This window comes from Carassius carassius, chromosome 11 (assembly GCF_963082965.1).
Source record: "Carassius carassius chromosome 11, fCarCar2.1, whole genome shotgun sequence".
Taxonomy (NCBI): domain Eukaryota; kingdom Metazoa; phylum Chordata; class Actinopteri; order Cypriniformes; family Cyprinidae; genus Carassius; species Carassius carassius.
The window spans coordinates 20,875,863-20,900,058 of NC_081765.1; the positions used below are offsets into that span (position 1 = coordinate 20,875,863).

The following is a 24,196-nucleotide window of genomic DNA, read 5'->3' on the forward strand; positions in this document are numbered from 1 at the left end:
GCTCTGTGCGCGCGCGCGCGTTGGTCGAAGAGCTCTAGTATTTCTGGAGAGTAGGCGGGCTCGGGCTGGTGCTCTGATTCTAGACTAGGAATGCACCAGAGGTCTCCCAGCAGCTCCTGGACTTCCTAAAGATGGACAACTGGACGTGTGTGTATATGATAGTGGCACTTCAACTGTCCGGGAGTTTCGCATATGACGGTAAGAGATCCATCCAAACTGTTCCTGTCTCGCGCTGTGAGCTCTGATCACTCAAAATGTGTTGAGCAAGACTCATTAAACTAATGCAAAGTTAAGCAAACATCAGAAGATACTAAGCCTTTGTGCATCTATGAGTTTTCCCATGCTGTTTCTGCTAGCGTTCCTGTATTAGACACAGTGTACAACAGAGCTCAAGAGTGTTTACGTGGACGCTTTGGGGTTTGTTTGCGGGGGAAGAAGGGGGTAAGTTCACTAAATCCAGGGAAAAGACACTGAACTCTTTCATATGAAAAGGCACTTATGACTTGTCACCAGTAGGGCACTGCGCTCCCGGTCGATCTGCTCAATACTGATGATTCTGATATATCTTTTGAGTGCGTCGTCTTTAAAAAAATCTTCCAAGAATTAGTGTCTATAAATAATGCAATGTCTTCTGGAAGTGGGTCAGCAGAATCAACAAAGCTTTACTGGGATGACTATCAGCAATGCATTTGCAATATTTCCAAAGGTGCAGACATGTTCATTGGTCTGAGTCATCCTTTTTGGATATATATCATTTCCTCTCTCTCTCTCTCTCTCTCTATATATATATATAGTAGATACTATTTTTATAAAATATAAATTTTGAATCTTTCATTACATGCACATTTAAAACGAAAAGTTTATTATCCTCTCATTTAGATAATTTCAGTCTTTGATACCATACACTTTCCATACATGAGCAGTTTGTACACTATCCTCTGTGTCGGAAACAAAGGGACTGTACAAATAATAATAAGAATAATAATAAACTAAGCAACGTTTAATTGTTAGGCGCCTACTCAAGGATAATATTTCTTCTTGCAGGTCTGAAGATAATGTGTTACTGCGTCATTTGGATGCCAAGTCAAATCATGTGTATCAAATAAATTGCTTTAAAGGTGTCAAGTCAAAATAATGAAATAGTAATCATAGAATATGATACAATGACCATGAATTTACATTGCAGAAACTCTACATGCAAAACATGGATCAACTAGTAATACATCTTTATTGATATGCTAATGTTGTGCTACTCCCTGTCCCTCAGGCTTTGAGACACTGCTACATTGCTGTGTTTACCTGATCTGTTAGCATGTGGTCTGGATCAGATATCGCAAATGTGACTCTGATGTTTTGATATTTTTCACATTTTAGAAAAAAAAGAAAAGTTTTTTTGTGTTCACTGTTCAGAATTGGAGGCTCTGTCCACTTTTCCATTGCCAGATTATAGTTGATTCCTGATGTAACTGATGTAGCTTCATGTCACATATTCAGACAACTCATATGATCTTATTAGGTATTTGTAGCATTTTAATCTACTTTGTATTTTGGGTCATGTTTGTATCAGTCTGGTTGACTGGTAAAGGGCGCTTTTTTGGAGTATTTTGTGTATATTAGTAAGAACAAAAAGTACACTTTTGCTTAAAACATTGTTTATATTCCAGCAGAAGTCCAAGATTTTTTGTTTAGAGAATAAATTGAAAAAGCAAAGAGACTTGCTTGGACATGTGAATATCCTGTGGTGCTGGAAACACAATACAAGTAGCTGAAGAGATGCATGTGTTGTGGTGGTAGAACTTATTGCTCTAACTTACCAATTCATCTTCATTTTGAGGACCATTAAGAGTTAAATAACAAATGCAAATTTAATTTTGTAAAATGGTGACTGTGTGAGGTTGTGGCTCATGTCATTGGATTTTAGGTTGTGGTCCAGACTCCAATTTGTAAATGCACTGGAGGTGGTTGCTTCATTTAAATGTTGACCTAGTTTCAAAATAGAAAAGGAAAGTTCATTAAGACAAATTTCTGTGGAACTTTGCAAAGTTGATCTGGATGTTTGTTAAGGTGCTGATATTGTGCGAAGGGGTTCTGGATGATTCATAGGCCATTTTGCAGTGGCTTATAGTTGGATATGAACATAATTAGTCTGTACTTGACTTTCAGACTGTAGTGTAGAATGAGGTTAACTAACTTTCACACAAATAAGAGTTGTGATCTGAGTCTGGAGCTGTTGCAGACACTGAACATGGGGAGCCTGAGCGATCTTACTTTCCGATGACTAATGACTGCAGAACATCCATCCATGAGTGAACGGTTTTTAAACTAAACATTGTGGAAGTTGTGAAATCTTTTGTGATCCTCAGGACTGTGGTAAAACAGAAGGTGCAGCAGAAGCTAAATGGTTTAGTTAAAATAAAGATTTCTTAAGTGGAAACGCCCTCCATTTTTAGTATTTAAATATTTTAGTATTTATATGTCTGTGTGTGTGTGAGAGAGAGAGAGCGAGAGAGCGAGAGCGAAACTGAGCCAAGTCAGTAAGTATTCTGGGATATACAGCATTCTGCTGAGCTTAACAGAATGGAACAGGAAAACTCATCTGCCAAATGGAGCGAAAACACACACACCTACACACATGATCCCTGTGGAGTGTTTTCCATGATAGAAGTTGGAAAACTGTGGACCTGTCATGATTTGCTTTTAGCTCTGCATTAACATTGTGTGTATGTGTGTGTGCTGCTGAGTTTCGAGTTCTTGTTACTGCATCAGAGGGAGCTTTGATCTAACTTGCTGTGTGATCTGCCATCCACACAGTTACACACTCACAAAAGACAAATGAACAGAACTAGAAGGAATAAAAAAAGCTAATCCGCATCAATTTATATGCATTGAATGCAGGCTCTTGTTTTTTGTGTTTGATCCCAGTCTAAGAGGGTGATCTGTGGGTAGGCCTAATGGAGTTTTCCATGATTTTGTAAAAAAAAAAATGTGTAAAGTACAAATCACAGAATTAGATGGAATAGAACGCTGAAAAAAATGTTTTGTTGGAGAACATTAAGATTTTTTTCTGCAGTGTTGTTGATGGAAGATGACTGTTGTAAAAGAGCTTCTGCCATGAAAGTAAATAAGTAATGTGAAAATTAGCAGCTACAAGTCTGACCTCTGATTGAAGCCATGCCAAAATCTATTCCATCTAGTCCTTCCATGCAAAGCATGTTATCCTAATATAGTGTTACATGTTATTTTATGTGGCTGCCATTTTCACTGCATCGCCCTATTAGCCTACACACTTTAATTCACATCTTTACCTGCAGAGGTCATTGTTGCACTTCATGCCATGTCCATAAATGCAACAAGCCCAGATTTCAGATGTTAGCTGTGTAAGCATCGGAGTAAAAAGTTTTAAAACCAAACCAAAAAAAAAAAAAAAATATTTGCAAGGAAGTTTGGAAAATGAAATAAAGTTGCATTTATAAATTGAAATAATGTCACACTATCTAAAGATAAAGTTTAAGAGGGGAAGAGTGATATAAAGTTACAAAATGATGAATAAATCCTAAAAAGTGTCTGTGTGTGGGGTGGTTGGGGGTATACATTAAATACATACACTGCATACAGTAAAATAGAGAAAACAAAGTTGAATTTTCAGCAGCCATTGCTCCAGTCTTTAGTGTTACATTATCCCTCAGAAATCATTCTAATATGCTGATTTAGTGCTCAAGGAACATTCTGTATTATCAATGTTGAAAACAGTTTAATAACTTTAATATCTTTGTGGAAAATGTGATTTTCCTTTTTTCTTAAAATTATTTGATGAATGAAAAGAACGGAACAGCATTTTGAAAGTGAAACATTTTGTACCAATATAGAAGTTGCTACTGCCGCTTTTCACTTTAACGCATCCTTGCTCTTTCTTGCTTTTGCTGTCCTAAACTGTTTTGCAGGCTCTGGATACTGGCCGTACACTGATGATGAAGATGTGCGATACACAGGTGAACACACACAAGGACATACTAAATAAAATGAGCATCATAAAATGAGAAACCCATCTTCTCTCAGTAAAACTCTCTTACCACATGATAACACATGAGCACTGCTGTCAGAACACATACATTCACAACACAGAGGACACTACATCTCTGACTGCCTTCTTAAAGCCTCAGGCCCCTGATTGCTTCCTCTCTCTGCTTCCGTGGCTGTGCTACTTAATCTTTGTTCACATTTCTCCATGCATGTCTGAATGATGGCAGTTGTCAAGGTAGGTTTGTTTTATACTGTATGTGTTTTGGTATGACTCAGTGTCTTTCTTCAGTGTATGTGCGTACGTGTGTGATGACGTATGTCTCTTTCTAGGTGCTCCATGGTGTGCCCCAGTGAAGGTTAAACATGGTCATGTCAGCTGCCAGACACCACGCGGAGAACGTAATAAGAATGTTCTGGGAACTCGGTGCAAGATCCGCTGTAAGACGGGCTACGAGATGCACGGCAGCAGTGAGATCCTCTGTATGGCCAGCAAACAGTGGTCAGGAAACTACGCTTGCAGAGGTCTGACGTCAACATCCACACATCTCAGCTCTAAAATCATATTGCTTATGACTCACTTCAATGATTAAGATGAATTTGTGCATAATCAGTTCTATATTTTATTGCATTAAACATTACATAATCACAAATAATTTGTTCATTTTATTTCCTTTATTTTTACAGTTTTTTTTCTTTTCATTTACACTAAACATTTAGGGTTGGTAAAATATTTAAAAGTTTTAAAAGTAAGTCTCTAATGCTCACCAAGAATGTATATATTTGATAAAAAAAACTGTAAAAACAGTTATATTATGAAACATTGTTACAATTTAAAATAACAGTTTTCTGTTTGAGTATATTTTAAAATGTAATTTATCCTTTTGATGGAAAAACCAAATTAGCAACAGCTGTTACTTCAGACTTCCAGTCACATGATTCTTCCGAAATCATTCAGATGCTGATTTGGAGTTCAAGAAACATTTCATACTATTATCAAATGCTGTGTAATATTTTTGTGGAAACTGCTACGTTTTTGTCAGGATTCTTTGATGAATAGAAAGTTCAACTGAACAGCATTTATTTGAAATTTCTTTACTCTCACTTTTGATCAATTAGTGCATCCTTCTTAAATAAAAGTATTATTAAATTCAAAAACTAAAAATACTTAAGACCCTGAACTTTTAAACAGTAGTGTACTGTGTTTTGTATTATGATTTCTATATTAGTAATTGGTAAACTTAAAATGAATTATGTTTACAGAAGTCCGCTGTCCTAAACTGGCCATGCCATCTAACGGAGGTTATAAGTGTTCAGACGGATCATACTTCAACTCCCGCTGCCAGTTTTTCTGCTCAACGGGATACACACTTCGAGGAGACCTCAGTGCCACCTGCCAAAGCAGCAGAACGTGGAGTGGGGGCAACAGTGTGTGTGTGGGTGGGTTAAATACTCATTGAGCACTCTTTAATATTTATTTACAGATATGGATCCATAACATAGTATTTAGGACAAGAGGCATGTAAAGGTGTTCTCTGTCCCAGATGTGGATCCCCCAGTTATTAAGTGTACTAATATAAAGGAGAAGACCGCTGAACCAGGGAAACTCACCGCCAAAGTGACATGGGACACCCCAGAGGGCAAAGACACAGCAGATGGCATCCTAACAGAGTCAGTGTAACACTTTTATCTTCACCATATAGGAAAGTTACCATGTCAATGGGCAAATTCATGTCTTAATGCAAAAATATTTGACCGGTCAATGCCACAATTGAGAATCAAGTAATTTCAAGTTGAATTCAGATTTAAATCTAATAATTCTAATAAATCTATTCCAAATTCTTGTTGTGAGAAAGAGACCATTTGTTTGTGTTGTAGTGTTATACTGAAAGGAAAGCCGTCAGGCTCGCACTTCCCAGAAGGGAATCATAAATTATCATACACTGTGTTTGACCGTGCTGAGAACAAGGCGACCTGCAGGTTCAATGTCCGAGTGAGAGGTGAGTTCTTCTGAAACTTAGCTTTCTAAGCTACGAGTTACTCATGTTTAAAGTAATCAAAATACAGTCAAACTATTCTTTAAAAATTATGAGCATCTAAGAAATGTTAGCTATAAATCCTCTATGTAAATAAATACACTACCCTTCAAACATTTGTGGTTGGTAAGATTTGTTAATGTTTTTGAAAGAAGGGTCTTGATCCAGTTGAACAGTATTGTTGTGAAATATTATTACACTTTAAAATAACTGTTTCTATTTGAATATATTTTAAAATGTAATTTATTCTTGTGATGGCAGAGTTAAAAATTTCAGCAGTCATCCCCCCAGCCTTGTGTGTCACATGATTTTTCTTATTTTTTTGAAATGCTGATTTGCTGCTCAAGAAACAATCCTTATTTTTATCGGTGTTGAAAACAGTTGTGTTGGTTTTAATATTTTTGTGGAAACTGTGATAAATGAATTTCAGGATTCTTTGAAGAATAGAGCAGCATTTATTTGAAATGGAAATCTTTTGTAACGTCATAAATGTATTCACTTTAATTTCATTGTGTCAAGTTTATATATCCTTGTTAAATGTACAGTTTAAAAAAAAAAAAAAAAATCTTATTGAGCCCAAACTTTTGAGCAATAGTGTAGTTATCAGATCATATAATGTAAGCCACTACTGATTTGAATTTATTATTTTTTTTTACTGAAAAATCTAAATAGTTTTGAGAACTGGTAAACTACTCTCACATTACTGAAAAAATGTCATTGGTTGATTTAGTTTCAGAACGTGCTGGCATTGATGTGTGTGTTATGTGCATGTTGCAGTGCATCGCTGTACTCCTCTCTCTGTCCCTGACAATGGCTGGATGAAATGTGACAGCGCGGGTGATAATTACGGGGCCACGTGTGAGTTCCGCTGTCTGGGCGGCTATGAGCTGAGGGGCAGCGCCGCCAGAGTCTGCCAGTTTAACATGGAGTGGTCTGGCCTGGAGACGTCCTGTGCTCGTAGGGAAAAAACACATTAACACTTCACAAACACTTACAATCAGCTTAGCAAAAGAAATTCCTTGCATTATACTTCATGTTTAAGATTACATTGCATTCCTGAATGATGCTGCTTATTAATTTAATTATATTGTAAGGTAGATTGTTAGAATAAATAAATGATGGCAGAATTTTTATGACAAGAATTATTCTTTTTATTCTTATGAGATTAAACCTCACAAATCATGTAAAATTCATGATCTTGCTCTTCCTGTCCTGCCCTCTGGTGAATAACATCATAATCATTTGTTTTATTAAAAGCCATGAATATTAATGTTGGTGTGCGGTCTGCTGCTGCATTACTGGACCAGTTCTATGAGAAACGTCGTATTCTGATAATCTCCACCCCTTCAGCTGCCAATCACTACTACAGATTCCAAATGACTAATTTACAGGTATAACATCACTATCTGCCTTTTTATTCTATGTTAACTTGCACACTAAGGGCTGAGAGTCAGTGTGAGATCTTTATTTATTTTTTTGTAAAAAAAAAATATAATTTGTGTGTGTGTATAGATAGATAGATTGTAAGATTAATTTGTCTGAGAGATGGAGATGAATTTTACAGTACTGTGTAAGACTATACAAGCAACTAAACTGGAATGATTTATATTGCGTGTGTGTGTGTGGTTCAGCAAGCCCAGTGTGGTCTGGACTTGAGACATGTGACAGTGATTGAGTTGGTGGGGGTTTATCCAGCTCAGATCGGCCGCATCAGACACAGACTCATCCCTCCAGCACTAGCTCTACAGCTCAGGTACTTCATTACTGTATTTCAGTCACTTGATTCATGATTCTTTAAATGCTGTTTTGTATATAATTTCAAGAACTTAGTTTCTTAGTCAATTTAGTGAATTGATTCCAACATTAAACACATCACAATGTGCATCTGAACTAAATGTGTGTGTTTTGTTTGTGTGGGGCAGGTTGCTGCTGCAGCTGTCTCAGAACTCATTTAACATGGTGCTGCTGGACAAACAGGGAGTGGATAAGGAGCGCTACACTTTCCCCATCACCGCAGCAGAAATCTTTACCACCATTGACACGTTTCCGCTCCGCACTGAGGAGGTCACACTACAGAAAGAGGCTGGACAGAGCTGCTAGATATATATACACAGTACACACATTTACACATCTGATCCTACTGGGTATAAAGCTACCAAACCACACAAGAGAGAGTCTGGTTAGTGCTACATCTTAATCACATATTGAAAACATACACACATCTCTAAACATGAGTCTCTGTTTTTAGTCTTTTTTTATGATGCTCTACTCTGTTTTATTTGCCCGGTGTCTCTATTTATGTCAGAGTGGACAGTTTACTTTTTTTTTTTTTTTAATATATTAAAGCAATATTATTGCAATATTTAATGCAAAAATGTTTGATGATTGACTTTGAGAGCATGGGACTCCGCTTTCTTAAAATGCCAGTCATGTTTATCTTGGTTCTCTGGTTTGTCAAATAAATATACTCAAATTGAATTGAGTACAACGGAAGTATGATAAATGTGTTTTCAATTTATTATATATGGAATAATTTATTAAATGTCACAGTGGTGAAAAAGGGAGAAGGCTAACATTATTGGAAGTACTTTGGCATAGTCAGTTTCTTAGAAGAAATACAACAATTTGAGATTAAATAAAAGGCTAATAAACACAAGATGAGTAGGGAATGCCACATTTTTAAATAGATTGAAACAGAAAAGTTATTTTAAATTGAAATCATATTTGTACTGAATTTTTGATCAAATAAATACAGCTTTTACGAGCATGAGACTTCTTTCAAATAATATACAGTATACTGTATATAAATGTGTATGTGTGTCTGCATGTATGTAGAAAGAGAGAGTAATATAGAACACTGCAAATAATGATTAAGACGCGGAAGAAAAGAGTAATGAAACAGCAACAGTTGTTTAATTATAGTTTATTCTCTTTCTGAAGATGATAAATTACAGTGCAGAACAGTCCTAAACACTGTCTTTCTGACGAGAGTGTGGAAACAGCACACATACACTGAACATGCTGTGAATCAAACAGCTTCAGACTATTTTAGACACTGTAACACTTGGATGTCAAACAGTGAGCCTTATACATGCCATAAAATCTAATTTGTTTATACAGTAAGTTGTCTATAAGGTCTATTCACTTGACTGATGCTAACAAAAGTATTATAGATATTAAGGACACATTCATGGAGACCTCACAGCGACACGATGGCTCAATAGCATCGACTGGGGAATTATCTATTAAACTCAGCTCAAAACTCAATATAGGGGCTCTAAGCATTGTGCTTATGCAGTATGTGTGCATATGTATGTGTGTGTGTTTTGTGATCCTTTCCTGTATTAAAATCTAATATTTTCTATTTCTACCCACTTTTATGCTATAAATTCAATTCAAATCATACATTTTTGTAGATAATTTTAGTCTTAGTTTTTCTTTGAATTATTGGTTTCGATTATATTATATTATAATATATAGTCAATTTTTTTTTCCTTCAGAGTGGGGTGATCTACCGGATAGCAATGATGTCAATGTAATATTTGCATGCTGAATTGGCTAGTCTCTATGAAACAGGGTGTGGAAACATTTAATGGCGTACAAATGTAATTAGCCTACTTTATCTACTCTACATTTGTGTTTACAACAATCATTTTACCAAAAACATTGGAATTTCTTGAAGGAACTGTAAATCTAGTTCAATATAATGAATTACATTGGCCCCAGATAAAGATTTTTTTTACATTAAAACTGTGGTAAAACTAGCTATGAAATTTAACAGTCAGCATCAGTCTCTCTAGCCAAATTTACGTGTATGTGACAGATCTGACATGATTATCATAAGATCTTTTGTGCATGGCTATTTAAATGTGCTCATAGAAATGATTGATCACATCCAGTACATTGTTTCAATTTATGCAAGACTTGTATGCAGGTGGTATCTGTGCAAATTGATTTATTTTTTTATCGTGTGTGTCTGTGTGTGTGTGCTTGGAGGAAGTGCTTTGTGCTTTGTTCTTTCAGGACAAATGTTTCTTTGATTGCTGATATGTTCACTGCTCTTTTGAAATAGTCTTCATGTGCCGTTCAGAGCTATGACCAATGAGCTTTTCCCATTTACACCTGGTATGAGATTCGTCTCGGCTGTTCAATCACTAGCATGCAGTGCTAAATGAAGACAGGTCAGTGAAGGAAAGTGTACACATGCCCATCATTCACTGCGACAGAAAAGTACAACTCCGCTTGTAACATGTAGCTTTAAAATCAACTGTCCAATTAAAACATTTTTTCAGTTAGCCTGCTATCAACATAATTTGAAGCACACACTTTTGAAGGGTGTTTAATACAGGCACTAAAAAAAATTTTTTATATGCAGATTGAAAATGTGTGAAAATGTAAAATTTCAATATATTTGGAAGAGAATTTGAACAATTGTTTTCTCTTCCCATTTCTTTTTACATCAACATGCAGTACTGCACTGACAGTGACAGACTAAATGATGTATGTAGTCATAAAAATCTTGGTAATCTGATCCCATGTGGTCACAAGAGACATATTTGAGAAACATGTTAACATCAGGTGTAAATGCCAGTCTGTCTCAGTCAGCCAAGAAGGATCTTAATGCCAGGTGTAAATAGGACCTTAGAGGTGCATATGTGAGTATAAATATATATATATATATATATATATATATATATATATATATATATATATATATATATATATGTTTTGAGAATTTAGAGTGCATATGAATGTTGGAATGAGAATCTGGGAGAATCTAGTGCGAGTACTGCCAATGAACATGAAGAGCACTTTAAAGTGTCTAGAGGTGATAAGATGTGATGAGTATTGCCAGGGACACTATGTTTTCCTCTTAGCCATGCTGGATCGCAGCATCAGTGTGCACTCCTGCGGGACCTCAGGGTTGTCAATCATGCGTTGCCACAGTCGCTGCTCCTCCCCGTAGGCATCGTTCCAGTCTACTTCTTTCCCATAACTCAGACCTGCAGATCACAAACAGGTCAAGTCAACTGCTCTTTATGCAAGAAGAAAATCTAGCTGTGCTGCTTGAATGTCAGACACACTCGTGGGGGAAACATTCTAACAGTCGTTTAAAGAAGTTAAATATACTTATTTTACCAAGCTAACTTGACAATGTTTTTGGCTGTTTGACTGTAATTCACACCAAAGAGCCCATTTGGTGTATAATGGAGAAATATTTCAAATTAAAATTGCAACAATGGACTGTACTTAAGCTATTTTGAAAACAAAATATGCATAAACAATGGCTTTTACAACTAATGGCTTCCTAAAACATTTTAGGAGATAGATTACTTGCAGAAACGGATGGGTTGATGAATGAATGAATTAATAATTGAAAGAATGAATGAATGAATACACTAAATGCTCACCAAGGCTGCATTTATTTAATTAGAAATGCAGTAAAACAGTAATTATTGTGAAATATTTTGTGAATATGTTGAGCAGGATCTCCCCAGAAACCTGCCTGTTGCCTATTTTAATATATTTTCAAATGTATTTAAAATATATTTAAAGTATATTATATTTTAAAATTTAATTTATTCCTGTGATGGCAAAGCATTTACTCCTGTCTTCAGTGTCACATAATTTAGAAATCATTCTTATATGCTGATTTGAAACAGTTGTGCTGTTTAATATCTTTATGGTAATATCTATATGGTAGCCGTGATATATCTTTTTCAGGATTATCTGTTGAACAGGAAAAAAAAACTGGATTTTTATGAATTAGAACTACTGAAATATTTAAAATATAAAAATAAGTCTAATTACTATATATATTTACAACACAAAGCCACCTCCCCAATCCATTTATGAAAGCTAAGCTGCAAATACAACTCACTCAGAACATTTTATGGTTATGTCTAAACTATCAGCACATAAACATATCACTGTCTACGTTCACATATCAGTGACTTACAATCAGTTTAGTGGAGGTGTTGTTAGTCATTTCACAAAAGGTTAACCAATCCTAATATGGGCCATTTTAATAGAAGATTAAAAGGTACTGTTGCAAAAAACAGACAGTTTCATTAAAATGGCAGAAAGGATGCATTTGATTTTAATGCAAGAAACCTTGAGTAACACTGCTAATTATAAATGCAGCAAAAGTGTAGAATTTGGTCGCTTTAATACATAATCATCAATGAGAAAACAATTGATCTGATCATGAGTGAGTGAAAATATGAATAAAACATTTGTAACAGTAAATTAGTTTAGCATGAATACAAAATGTGTTGCACAAAGTAGCACTTCATGCATCATTGATGACTGATTAAGGAGATGTTTGGAAAGAACATTACAGTGGAAACTGTATTCAAGAACATTTGGGACTAAATGATTATCTTAACCTGAGTCAGATCATATCACAGTAATAATATATTATTTCAAATTATTGACCTGATACAAAATTAAAAACTGTAGTAAAAAAGGCTGTGCTGAATAAAGACTCACCTGTTCCTGCCCCGAGCCGCAGACCACCCAGGAAGACGTTGCTGGCGAACGGCTCTCTGTCCCACACTGTCAGCTCCAGACACACGCTGTCCAGATCACTGTGCTGCAGGCCGCAGTATGTGAAGGTGTGATTCCAGCGTGGGTTTACAGTGCGCTTCACCACGGCCGTCTTGTGCTTTGTGCTTTTCTTGTCATCAGGCAGCAGGTATCTGATACACAAGAAGAAAAGGAGTGTGAGTTTGGGAAGTGTAAGGAGTAGGGGTGAGAGTTTACAAAGTGCGCTGTATATGAGGGAGAAACTGGAAATCAACTCACCCTTTGACAAATGGGTCAGAGGACCCTCCTTTGACGGCTGTCAGGCTTTTTGCCTCTTTAACCAGCAGCTCCACCATTCCCCCTTTAGGAAGAGTTATGGTCTTCTTCTTTCCTTTTAGAAATCCCTTTTTTACTGAGATACAAAAGATAGCTGGATTAAATACTAATAATATACAGAGAGCTTCTAGGAGCTCAAATAGAAAATTCAAAAGAATTATTATTTTTTTTTGCTGTGAAAATGAGTACATATTATAGATAAAATCATATAAAATCATATCACATTCTAAATCATACCTTGAACTTGGTCCAGAGGCAGGGAGAGATTTCTCTCTGCAGGAATGTACTTCAAAACCACCGTCAGTTCCCCTTTGTAGTGTATCACTGAGTCCACGTAAGACTCATTCTGACACAAACACACACATTTCAGTATCGAACTTATGTCAGCACACTCCTCTTTATCTCTAGCTATTTCTGTTTGTCTGTGTGTGTGTGTGTGCTCAGCTCACCCTGGGCTGCAGAGAAAACCACTCCTCTATTTGCGTGTCAAACTCCCAGGAGTCAAAGGTCAGCTCGGTCTCCCCCAGGAAGCTGTTGTGTCCAAAACGATCATGATGCCACACAGAAACCTGCAGTGTGCGTGTCTCCAGCTGAGAGTGACTGACCACGTACTATACAGAGGGACAAAGACAGATAAGAGCCTTTAAATCAATATCTCATTTGCACCTTTCTCATCAATCTCAGTACAAAACCTTGTGAGGCAGGCATGAACGACTCTTACCCTCAGGTTTTCATTGAACACTGGGTTAGTGGTGTTGCTTTTGATGCTGGTTTTCCTCTTGCTTTGACGGGACTTGTCTGGCAGGAGATATGTTTTAACATAGCTGCAAACACACACATAATACCAAAATCATAATACCACAGTATCAGCCTCTGACACCTTGGTAGTGATATTAAATTGATATAAGAGGCAACAAATAAGCAACTTCAGACAATGTCAATAATTTGTGATTAGTCTCAGTCATTGGGTTAAATCATTTGTTTAGTTTTAAAGGGGTCATACGATCCCAGATAGCAAAAATCATGTGGCCTGGGCCAATTGGAAGTTCTGGTCCAGATCCGCACAATGGACTCGGGTTGGTGTCTTTTTGGCAAATACCGGCACTGGGCCAGCTCTGGACCAGATGCCGTTATATATATATATATATATATATATATATGCGCGCCTACACACACACACACACACAGACAAATAAGTTATATACATATCTAGAATTCAAATACAGTTTGTTTATTTGTATTGTGCTTTTCACAATACATATTTCAGTACAGCTTTACATAAAATGCATGTTTCTTTGTTTTTAAATAAAAAAGTAATATCCATATGCCACAGTATTTGTACATTTCCCGGATAATACAAATCATATAAGTAGATTATGACTGTATTTTAGCAGAAATGAATAATACTATTAAAGAAATCATCACAAGCATCTTACATAATAGATAATTAAATATTTTAATGTCTTATGCCACTGATATTTTTTTTTATATTAAGTTGTTATACGAAAGCTCTTAGACAACAAAAAGTTTAAAGTACTAATTTAGATGTATAGACAATAACTGCTGAACATTATTAAAACAATATTCACATTAAAACAACTGAATTACTACAAAAAACAACGCAAAAAATGTGCCACTGTAGATCTTATCTTTCCTTTAATTTTTGCACAAAAAAGCAAAATTAAAATGTATTTAAATCTCTACCCCAAGCAGTACAAGTCTCTACTTCTAATGCTTCCAGTACATAATATTTACTAAGCTTAAAGGGTTAGTTCATCCAAACATTTAAATTCTGTCATAAATTACTCACCCTCTTTCCAAACCCATAAGCCCTTCGTTCTTCTTTGGAACACAATTTAAGATATTTCTGATGAATTCCGAGACTTCTCTGACCCTCCCATAGACAGCAATGTAATTACCATGCTCAAGGTCCAGAAACGTGATAAGGAGATTGGTAAAATAATCCATGTGACATCAGGGGTTCAACAATAATTTTACGAAGCTATGAGAATACTTTCTGTACGCAAAACAAGAATAACAACTTTATTCAACAATTCGTCTCCTTGATTTCACCCTGGTGCCATTTTGGAGAATATCCATGCACTGAACGTAAACAGTGCATGCTATTCTGAATTCTTCAAAAATATCTTAATTGGTGTTCCGAAGTTACACAAAGGTCTTACAGGTTTAGAACGACATGAGGGTGAGTAATTAATGATATAATTTCCATTTTTGGGTGCACTTATCCTTTAAACCAATGCTACACAATGAGAATGAGAATAATCTGAATAATTACCAAAGGGAATTGGTTATACCACAGGGAAAGTTCTTATAAATGTGTGTCACCATTGTGTGCTTGAGTTGGTTCTAGTTGTAATAGAGTCCTCTGCAATGCTGTTTTTGAGGTAAATGTGAGGCCTCCATCTGACTCCACAGCTTAAAGACAGTTACCTCCTTTTCATTGTCTCTAAAAAAACAAAAAAAAAGTGAACAAAAATTTTATTGCCATATATACACATGCATGCATACTGTACATACTGTATATACATTCACAAGGTCAAGTTTACATACTCCTTGCAGAATCTAAAATGTTACAAATTTTAACAAAAGAGGGATCATACAAAATGCATCTTATTTTTAATCTACACATCTTCATTCTGTTCAGAAGTTTTCACCCCCTTAATGCATTGTGTTTCCTTCTGGAACAACAGTGAGTGTTTTTCACTTCCAGTTCATATTGATTATATAATTATAAGATATATGATTATAAACAAAATGAATAGTGATTGATGTGGTTTGGAATTGGTAAAAGTGCTTAAAAAATATAATCAGAATGTTGACTTGCCTAATAATTATGCAAGCACTGCATATGCTTTTCCACATCATAAATGTTATCCATGGTAAGCATTTTTGATTTTCCTGTAATCGAGTAATTTTGTCCTGCTTTGTGTTTAACGAAGATAATGTTCATTCTGCTTACTGCCCATAGGTGTGAACTGATATAAAAGAGACGAAAGCATGGGTAAAGGTGACACCTGTTTTATATAATAAAAAATACACAACTAATTGCATATTACACAGATATGTTATGAATGCATTTGTTTAATTTAGTATTAGAAAGCAAGGAAGGCAATGTTTAAGCCTTACACATAAGAGTCTCAGTTTATTAACATGCTGTACTGTGAAAATTGCACATGACATCAGTGTCACACACACTTCCTTTAATCACCAACTTGAGATGAAAAATAGTTTGTGTCAAAATGACACACAGACTTATTATAGCATTGCTATAGGACTATGACTCATAACATGTATATTGTTCAGGATGCTGAGTGTAAAGTTATTTGAAGGAGCATTTCTTCAGAAAGCTGCAAACCACAATCGGCCATAACAAACAGTGTTTTGAACAGCACTAGTTGTAACATTATCAAGCACTCAATATTATAAATACTCAATTATACATTGTGGCATTCAAATAGAGCTTGAATAACTCAACCTCCACTGAACAATAAAAAAAAAGGACTCACCTTACTATTTGACAGTTCTGGCTCTCAGGTGGCACTTGAAATTGAAACAGATTGTTATATAGTGTTGCTGGAAAATTTCTCAATGAATTTACTCAATTAACATGGAGCATACCGTTAACAGAAATAAAAGCATCTTTTGGCAAAAATTTCATATATATATATATATATATATATATATATATATATATATATATAAACCATACCGAACAATATAATGTAACACATGTCTCTCTCTTCAGTGCCTGTCTCTGTTTCTATCATTCAGGATGCACCTGCTTAATAATAGGACTGGGCTGGTCGAAAGTTTGGACACACTACTATTTTTTATATTTTTGAAATATGTCTCTTGCTTACGAAGCCAGCATTTATTTGATCAACTGTAATATTGTTGAAGAATTCAAATTTAAAATAATGGTTTTCTATGTTAACATACTTCAAATTATTATTTATTGCTTTGATCAAAGCTCGGTGTTGGAAACAGTTGTGCTGCTTATTATTTTTTATTTTTTATAATTTATTTTAGGATTTATTGATGAATAAAAAGTTATTTATTCAGCTTTGCCATTGCATAAATAAATTATATTTTAATTACAATTTAAAAGAAGTTATTATCAGTTAAAATATTAATTTTATTTGTCAATATATTATAAAAAGTAATTTATTTCTGTGATAAAATCTGAATTTTCAGCATCATTACTCCAGTCTTCAGTGTCACATGATTTTTGGAAATCATTCTAATATGCTGATTTGCTGTTCTAGAAACATTTCTGATTATTATCAATATTGAAAAACAGTTATGCTCTTTAATATATTTAGAAACCATGATATACAACCATTCAAATGTTTGATGTGTTTGTGTGTGTTATTACATAGAAATTACTGTTTTCATTTAGCATACAGGCATTACATTGTTAGAAGTAAAACATTTATAATGTTGAAAATATATATATTTCAAATAAAATATGTTCTTTTGAACTTTCTGTTTATCAAAGAATCATAAAAATGTTTCCATTAAAATGTTAAGCAGTAATAAGAACCATTATTCATAACTGAGCACCAAAAAAAATCCAGCACTAAATCAGCATGTTAATTTCTGAAGGATCATGAACTGAAGACTGCAGTAATGATGCTGAAAATTTACAGGAATAAACTTCATCTTAAAATATATTCAAACAGAAAATAGTTATTTAACATTGTAGTAGTATTTCACAATATTACTTTTAACTTTATATTTGATCAAATTAATGCATGCAGTCTTAAATGATTAGTTCACTTCTAAATTAATTTCCTCATAATTCCCTCACCTTTATTTATTCATTCGAAAAGAAATTAAGGTTTTTGAGGAAAACGTTCCAGGGTTTTTCTCAATATAGTGAAATTCAGTGGGGTTCACTGGGTAGAAGGTCCAAATAACGTTGGCCGAAGGTCCCACTTAAATGTTAACATTGCTAGCTCATCACTACAATTACCACACAGCAATCTTAAACAAACGTTAAAACGACTGAAGTTTAAATTAAATAAGTAAAAAATCTGTTAATTACGTAAAATTACAGACCTCTGGACGTTTTCTTCGTGTTAGCAATTCCTCTGATAACCTAAGGCCTTATTCTTCGCCTGATCTGAGGAACAATAAAAACACCAAACCTTTAAGCCATTGAGTACACAGCTTAATAAGAAATGAATTTATTAGTAGAACAGTTTGATCGCATGGTGTGACATACCTTGGTGAGGTTTGTAATCTGTATTTGCCTCATCCGTCTTGCTGTCTCCAGAAAAAAAAATGCCTGCTGGTTCCCTTTCGAACATTCACTCCCGTTATGTATGGATGGTAAATGGACTGCATTTATATAGTGCTTTCAACAGACCCCATGGCCATCCAAAGCGCTTTACAACTTGCCTCACATTCACACTACTCATTCATACACCGACTGCGGTGTCAGCCATTCAAGGCACCATCCAGCTTAAGTGTCTTGCTCAAGGACACCTCGACACTTGGGCAGGTGGAGCCAGGTATTGAACCGCCAACCTTCCGGTTTGTAGACAACTTACATGAACCACTTAGCCACTGCTGCCCACATGGGAGAATCATTGTTTTTCCCATTCTGCTGAAGCCTGATTTGTTCACGTTTGTGTAGCTGCACAAACCAATTGCACTTCAGCCCGCCAGAAGTAGTCAGAAGTAGTAGAAGAGTTCGCTGACTCTTCTGAAAAAAGAAGCCATGGAAGAAGCTCCAGCTCTGCTCACCGCTGTGAAAGAAGCTGAGGCAGTGACTTAAGCGATCTCTGCAGGCATCCGGCAATTTTAACACGCGTTGTTGCAAATGTCACACGGCGAGTGTGGTTCCTGCAAGGAGCTCTTGCACGATGAAGACGAACACATCAAGTGCGCCACCTGCCTAAGCCATGCCCACCCAGAGGCTGTGCTCGCTGATGTCTCATGTTCTTTCTGTGAGAGCATGAGTCTCTCTCGTCTACGCTCACAGGTCGCCTTGATCCCCCCGGCAGGCCCTCCCATCTTTCTCTTCCCCTAAGAGGAAAAAACAGCGGGCAGCGGATATTTTCATATTTTCCGCCCTCCCCATGTCCTCTCACGCCGGTGTGCTTCACAAATGAAGACCAGTGCCCCTCTTCAGCTGTGAGTGGACTGGTCTCATTTGACACGTCCAAAGAGGACATTATCATCAACAATGTCACCGCCGACGACTCTGTGTCCCTGGCGGCATCAGAAACGGAGGAATGGGGTGATTCCAGCAAGGAGCCCGAAGCAGCCCCTCCCCCTCAGGTGCCGAGGCCTAGGCCAGATGCCAAGCTTATCCGCATCCTCCCAAAGACTGTGGAGGATCTGGGCCTTGAGTGGTCGGCTCGGGATGAGCCCCCCATGGCTTACTGGATGAATGTTTCCTGCCAGAGACCCATTAGCAATCCTCTCGCCAGCGTCCAGCCCCGTTCTTGCCAGCCATCCACGACAGGCCTACCAACATGTGGCGCGCCCCCTATTCGGCATGGGTAAACCCCTCGACTGCAGCAGCTCTCACGAAAGAGGGTACGCCAAACTTAAGCCCTGGAGGAAACAATCACCACACATCTGTTCCCACCATTTGCTTTCTTGCTTAAAGGGCTATGCAAGAAAATGGCCTTCCTTGATTTGCCAAAATGGCTATTTGGCTCCACTGTAAATGGGTTCACTGTGTGGTTTTCGGAGGCTCAGAAGATGTCGCAGGTGCTGTGCCATTTCCTCCATAAATGCCTCGACACCACGGCTGCGGGCCGCCAGAAGAGTTGCCTACCTAACGATTGAAAGATTTTACTAAATATTTGTTAATTAATAATGTTTTCAACACAAAAGTAAATACGCATATAATGTATTTTAATATATTTTACTGTTATTTATTGTAAGTAAATTAATAAATAAAATCAGACTTACTAATAATCTTTCCCAATCTTATTTGCGTAAGAAGTTGGCGCTTGACGAATCTAAATATTAAATTAAATGAATTAAATTAAATTAAATATTATTATAATATTATTATATTCTATATGGCTTTGTCCCAACCTAAAAAATCTTCCCGCGCCCCTGTCTTTGCAATGCAGGGAAAACAGAAGCTGCATCTCAAGTGCCATTTAGATGTTTTTACACATTGTTTCTGTGGGACATGGAATACTTTAACCTGCAGTTACAAATTAATAAATAATGTTTTGATATTTAAAACATAAAATGGGGAAGTCGTGGCCTAATGGTTAGAGAGTCGGACTCCCAATCGAAAGGTTGTGAGTTTGAGTCCCGGGCTGGCAGGAATTGTGGGTGGGGGGAGTGCATGTACAGTTCTCTCTCCACCTTCAATACCACGACTTAGGTGCCCTTGAGCAAGGCATCAAACCCCCAACTGCTCCCCGGGCTCCGCAGCATAAATGGCTGCCCACTGCTCCGGGTGTGTGCTCACAGTGTGTGTGTGTGTTCACTGCTCTGTGTGTGTGCATTTTGGATGGGTTAAATGCAGAGCACAAATTCTGAGTATGGGTCACCATACTTGGCTGAATGTCACTTCACTTCACTTTTAAAACATTGAAAATTTATGTGAAATGTGAAATTAAAACTGCCAGTAGGTGGCAGCGAGTCACTGTTAATAAGTGAGTCATTGCAATTGAACTGAACCACTTCTTAAACTATTGTGAATTCATATTATATTATATTATATATTATAAAATAAATAAATATATTTATATTGTGAATTTATATCATGCATTTAAATTAATAGTTCCCACTGCAAATCATCCTAGGGGTGGCCACAGGGGGCGCACCCCATCCACATTCAAAGTATAAGTGGCAGCCATCAAGGCGAATCATTCTCTCGAGGCCAGCCATTCAATAGGCTGAAACGACTTGGTCGTTAAATTTCTGAAGGGCATGAGGAGACTGAATCCTCCTCGCCCTCAGACTGTGCCATGTTGGGACTTATCCATGGTCCTAGGGGCCCTAAAAATGTCCCCATTTGAACCATTAAGTTCTGCTGACTTGCAGCCCTTATTACTTAAAATGGCCCTTCTCCTTGAACTGGCATCGGTTAAGTGTGTGGGTGACTTATAAGCACTGTCAGTCAGAGCCTCATGTCTTGAGTTTGGGCTCAATGACTGCAAGGTCATTTTGAAACCGAGACACGGCTATGTTCCTAAAGTGCTCTTTACTCCCTTTAGAGCACAAGTAATATCCCTATTGGCTCTCAACGCTGCAGACGGTGAGCAGGGACTGAACACTCTCTGCCCTGTTAGGGCTCTGAGAGTCTATGTGGAACATTCTAAACTGTTTAGGCAGTCTGAACAACAGTTTATTTGCTTTGGAGACCGCCAGAAGGGTCTGCCGGTTGCCAAACAAAGACTGTCTCGCTGAATTATTGATGCAATAGCTCTGGCTTACCCATCAGAAGGACTGGAATGCCCTATTGGTGTGAGAGCCCACTCCACAAGGGTAATGGCCTCCTCATGGGCGTGGTCCAGCAGCATTTCTATCAGTGAGATCTGTACGGCTGCTGGCTGCTGGTTACAGGCGCAGATTCTGTCTAACCTCCCATGTGGGTAGTGGTTTCTCATGCCCTCAGCTAAGCTTGGGGCGAGATAATGCCTAAGTCCCTTAGGGCCCTTATTAGTGCTCTAACACTAGGCTCGCAGAGCAGCATGTGATTGTTGCTTGTAGTGCAGCGTGATTGGATCCGTTCCTATACATAACAAGAGTGAACGTTCGAAAGCGGATGCTTTCAGTTACTTAATGTAACCTCTGTTCCCTGAGATAAGGGAAAGAGCGTTATGTCACTTACCGCACTACAAGCTGCACAAATCAATGATTGTTGCTTCAGTCGAATGATCTGATGAATGGCGCTACAGGCCAACTTTTATAGATGTCAGCCCCGCCCCTTCTGGCCGGCTGAAGCACCATTGGTTTGTGCAGCTACACAAACGTGAAAAAATCAGGCTTCAAAAAAAGGAGTTTTCCAATACATAATGCTCGTTCCCTTATCTCATCTTATACCAAGGTTAAGTAACCAAAAGTGCTTACACAAACTGTAGTTCCCGCCCACTGAAACCACGCCCAGGCAGAATCCGTGTGCACTGAAATGGATGTGACTGTGAAGCGGATTTGCCGGTTTGAGTCATATGATGTCTGGGATGCTTTTTTAAAGATCATTATTTTGTGTATTTGGTGTAAAAGAATATGTTGACATGCTTTAATGTTCAAAAAATACATTATTTTTCAAATACTGTACATTATGCCTTTCTCAAACGTGTCGTTTTCTACAAAGTCCCTCCTTCTGACAAGCGCAGTCTGTTCTGATTGGCCAACTGACCCAGTGCATTGTGATTGGCCAATCACCACAAGCACTTGATGGAAATATAACGCCCCTTTTCCATAATCACGAGCTTCTTCTTTCAAAATAAATGTAAAGACAGTTAATAATGTCCTTAGTTTTACCATCAATTAAAGCCCGAAAGAGGGACAGAGTGGCCTGACAGACACAGTGATGATGCTCTTATGTGTTTGCAGTACACAAGCCATGGATACAGCTGACTCCACTATGTGACCCTATTTCTTTCTCTCTCTCTCTCTCTCTCTTTCTCTCTCTCTCACACACACACACACACACACACACACACACACGTGCGTGCACGCACACACACAAACACAAGCGACGCGCAAAACTCAGCATTTGAACTATGAATAGCAAATACTTAAACTAATAACATACACTAGCTTATTCAGAAGCTCCAGATTGTTGTAGCAAAGTCAGAATTACCTCATCTACAAGGTTTACGAAACGGTCGTCCATAAAATGCATTGCTGTTCTGTTGAAAGCAATTTTAAAGATTCCTAAATGCATCTACTTTTGGAAGGTCAAATAAAGTGCTTTTGCCTAGATACACACAGCATCTCCCTGACATGGCTGCTTCAACACCAACTGTGGTTACAGAAACTACACCTTCTTTATTTTCATGAACTTTTGGGCCGCATTATACAAATATTTCCACATAGTGACGTAGATATGTGGGGCGTGTTTAAACAAGGCATTTTAGGGGGGCATGGCCACGGCATGGCAAAGTCTTGACTTTGATAAAGAATATCTCTATGGATTTGAGACTTTAGTCTTTGCAACTTCACAGATCTTCATTATGCATGAAAGAAAAATTTTAATCGCATCATATGACCCCTTTAAATTAAAGAAAACAAAAAGTGTTTGGTTTGGCAAATTATTTAGATAGGAATATATTTGGGTACTGAAATTATTAAAATGCAAGCTTAAAATATTAATTCAAAACAATAAATACTGGTGAGTAAATAATGACAGAATTTTAATAAACTAATAAAATAATTAATAGAGATAAATCTAATGTTAATACATTGACATTCCAAATACGTGCAGAGCAGAGATGCTCTACTAGGGCTAAAAGTAAAGTGTATAGTGTGTGTGTGTGTGTGTGTGTGTGTGTATGTGGACTTACGCATCCGTGCGCTGTCTCCTCTCATCCCCGGTTGCTAGGCAGCGGCACTCACGGACGAGCACGTTGAGTGCCCCTGTTTTATAGCTGTAAGAGATGTTGAGCAGGATCTCCCCGGAAACTCGCACGTTGCCATAGTCCCCTGTCTCACTGTACACACTCATGATACTGTTGATGCTGGTCTGGAGAGGACATATAAGGAGAATCTTTGGGTGTGCATCTTTCACAAGCTTGTGTTTGAGTGTATGAATGTCTCTTCGGTGATACAGAACAGCAAGAGAGAGAAACTGAAGCAAACAGAGCAACAGACAGACACACATCTGCACGCAAACACACACTGAACACTCACAGTGTCAGCATCTGAGTCAGGTACATTTAGGAAACCCCACTTTCTCTCCGAGGCAGGTGTGGAAGACTAGAACAAGACAGAGAAAGAAAGAGAGAAGAGAAGATCGATAGAAGTAAAAAAAAAGAGATCAGAGAAGTAGAATAAGAAAAACATAGATAATATGACAGACGGCAGATTGCTGGAGTCAAGAAGGAGTTTTTTCATATTTTATTATGACTGTCATGTTTACTCACCCTTATGTAAATTTCTTCCATAAAGGTAGTGTTTTTTTTATTTTCACATTAATTACCCAAACATTATCTTCAGTTTAGTTTTTCAGCTAAATTAAGGCTTTCATTTCTGTTTCAGTGTTTTGTAACCATTACTCCTTTCCATACAATAAAACTGAATGGGAACTGGAGCTGATTGTCTCCAAAAAT

General features: G+C 37.2%; 2 protein-coding genes across 5 annotated transcripts in view; one reads left to right on the plus strand and one right to left on the minus strand.

Moving 5' to 3' along the window:
- On the plus strand, positions 1-9,456 carry LOC132152996 (sushi repeat-containing protein SRPX-like). Of its 2 annotated transcripts, XM_059562061.1 has the most exons (10): positions 1-198; positions 3,942-3,989; positions 4,351-4,542; positions 5,281-5,457; positions 5,562-5,688; positions 5,896-6,017; positions 6,831-7,010; positions 7,311-7,444; positions 7,685-7,806; positions 7,976-9,456. In XM_059562061.1, exons 1-10 carry the CDS (start codon positions 132-134, stop codon positions 8,151-8,153), a joined length of 1,347 nt encoding a protein of 448 aa, XP_059418044.1. In that variant the 5' UTR covers positions 1-131; the 3' UTR covers positions 8,154-9,456. The 2 variants fall into 2 exon arrangements, with proteins under 2 accessions (XP_059418044.1, XP_059418045.1); XM_059562062.1 differs by lacking the exon at positions 3,942-3,989.
- The window catches only part of LOC132152994 (synaptotagmin-like protein 5), a 27,673-nt gene continuing 12,438 nt past the window's right edge, over positions 8,962-24,196 (minus strand). For 2 of the 3 annotated variants that reach the window (XM_059562059.1, XM_059562058.1), the window contains exons 10-17: positions 23,778-23,843; positions 23,432-23,610; positions 13,639-13,741; positions 13,367-13,528; positions 13,155-13,263; positions 12,861-12,993; positions 12,546-12,754; positions 8,962-11,056 (exon numbers count right to left, since the gene is read on the minus strand). In XM_059562059.1, the coding sequence (XP_059418042.1) occupies positions 10,914-11,056; positions 12,546-12,754; positions 12,861-12,993; positions 13,155-13,263; positions 13,367-13,528; positions 13,639-13,741; positions 23,432-23,610; positions 23,778-23,843 (1,104 nt within the window). In that variant the 3' untranslated portion in view covers positions 8,962-10,913. The remainder of the gene's footprint in view (positions 11,057-12,545; positions 12,755-12,860; positions 12,994-13,154; positions 13,264-13,366; positions 13,529-13,638; positions 13,742-23,431; positions 23,611-23,777; positions 23,844-24,196) is intronic. The other variant, XM_059562060.1, reaches the window with a different exon arrangement.

Bases quoted from the DNA above. Each gene is read 5' to 3' on its own strand.
- LOC132152996 (XM_059562061.1), top strand. From the start codon at position 132: ATGGACAACTGGACGTGTGTGTATATGATAGTGGCACTTCAACTGTCC. The intron at 5,458-5,561 runs GTGGGTTAAATA...TCTCTGTCCCAG, and splicing joins GGGCAACAGTGTGTGTGTGG to ATGTGGATCCCCCAGTTATT. The intron at 7,011-7,310 runs GTAGGGAAAAAA...TTTTATTAAAAG, and splicing joins CCTGGAGACGTCCTGTGCTC to CCATGAATATTAATGTTGGT.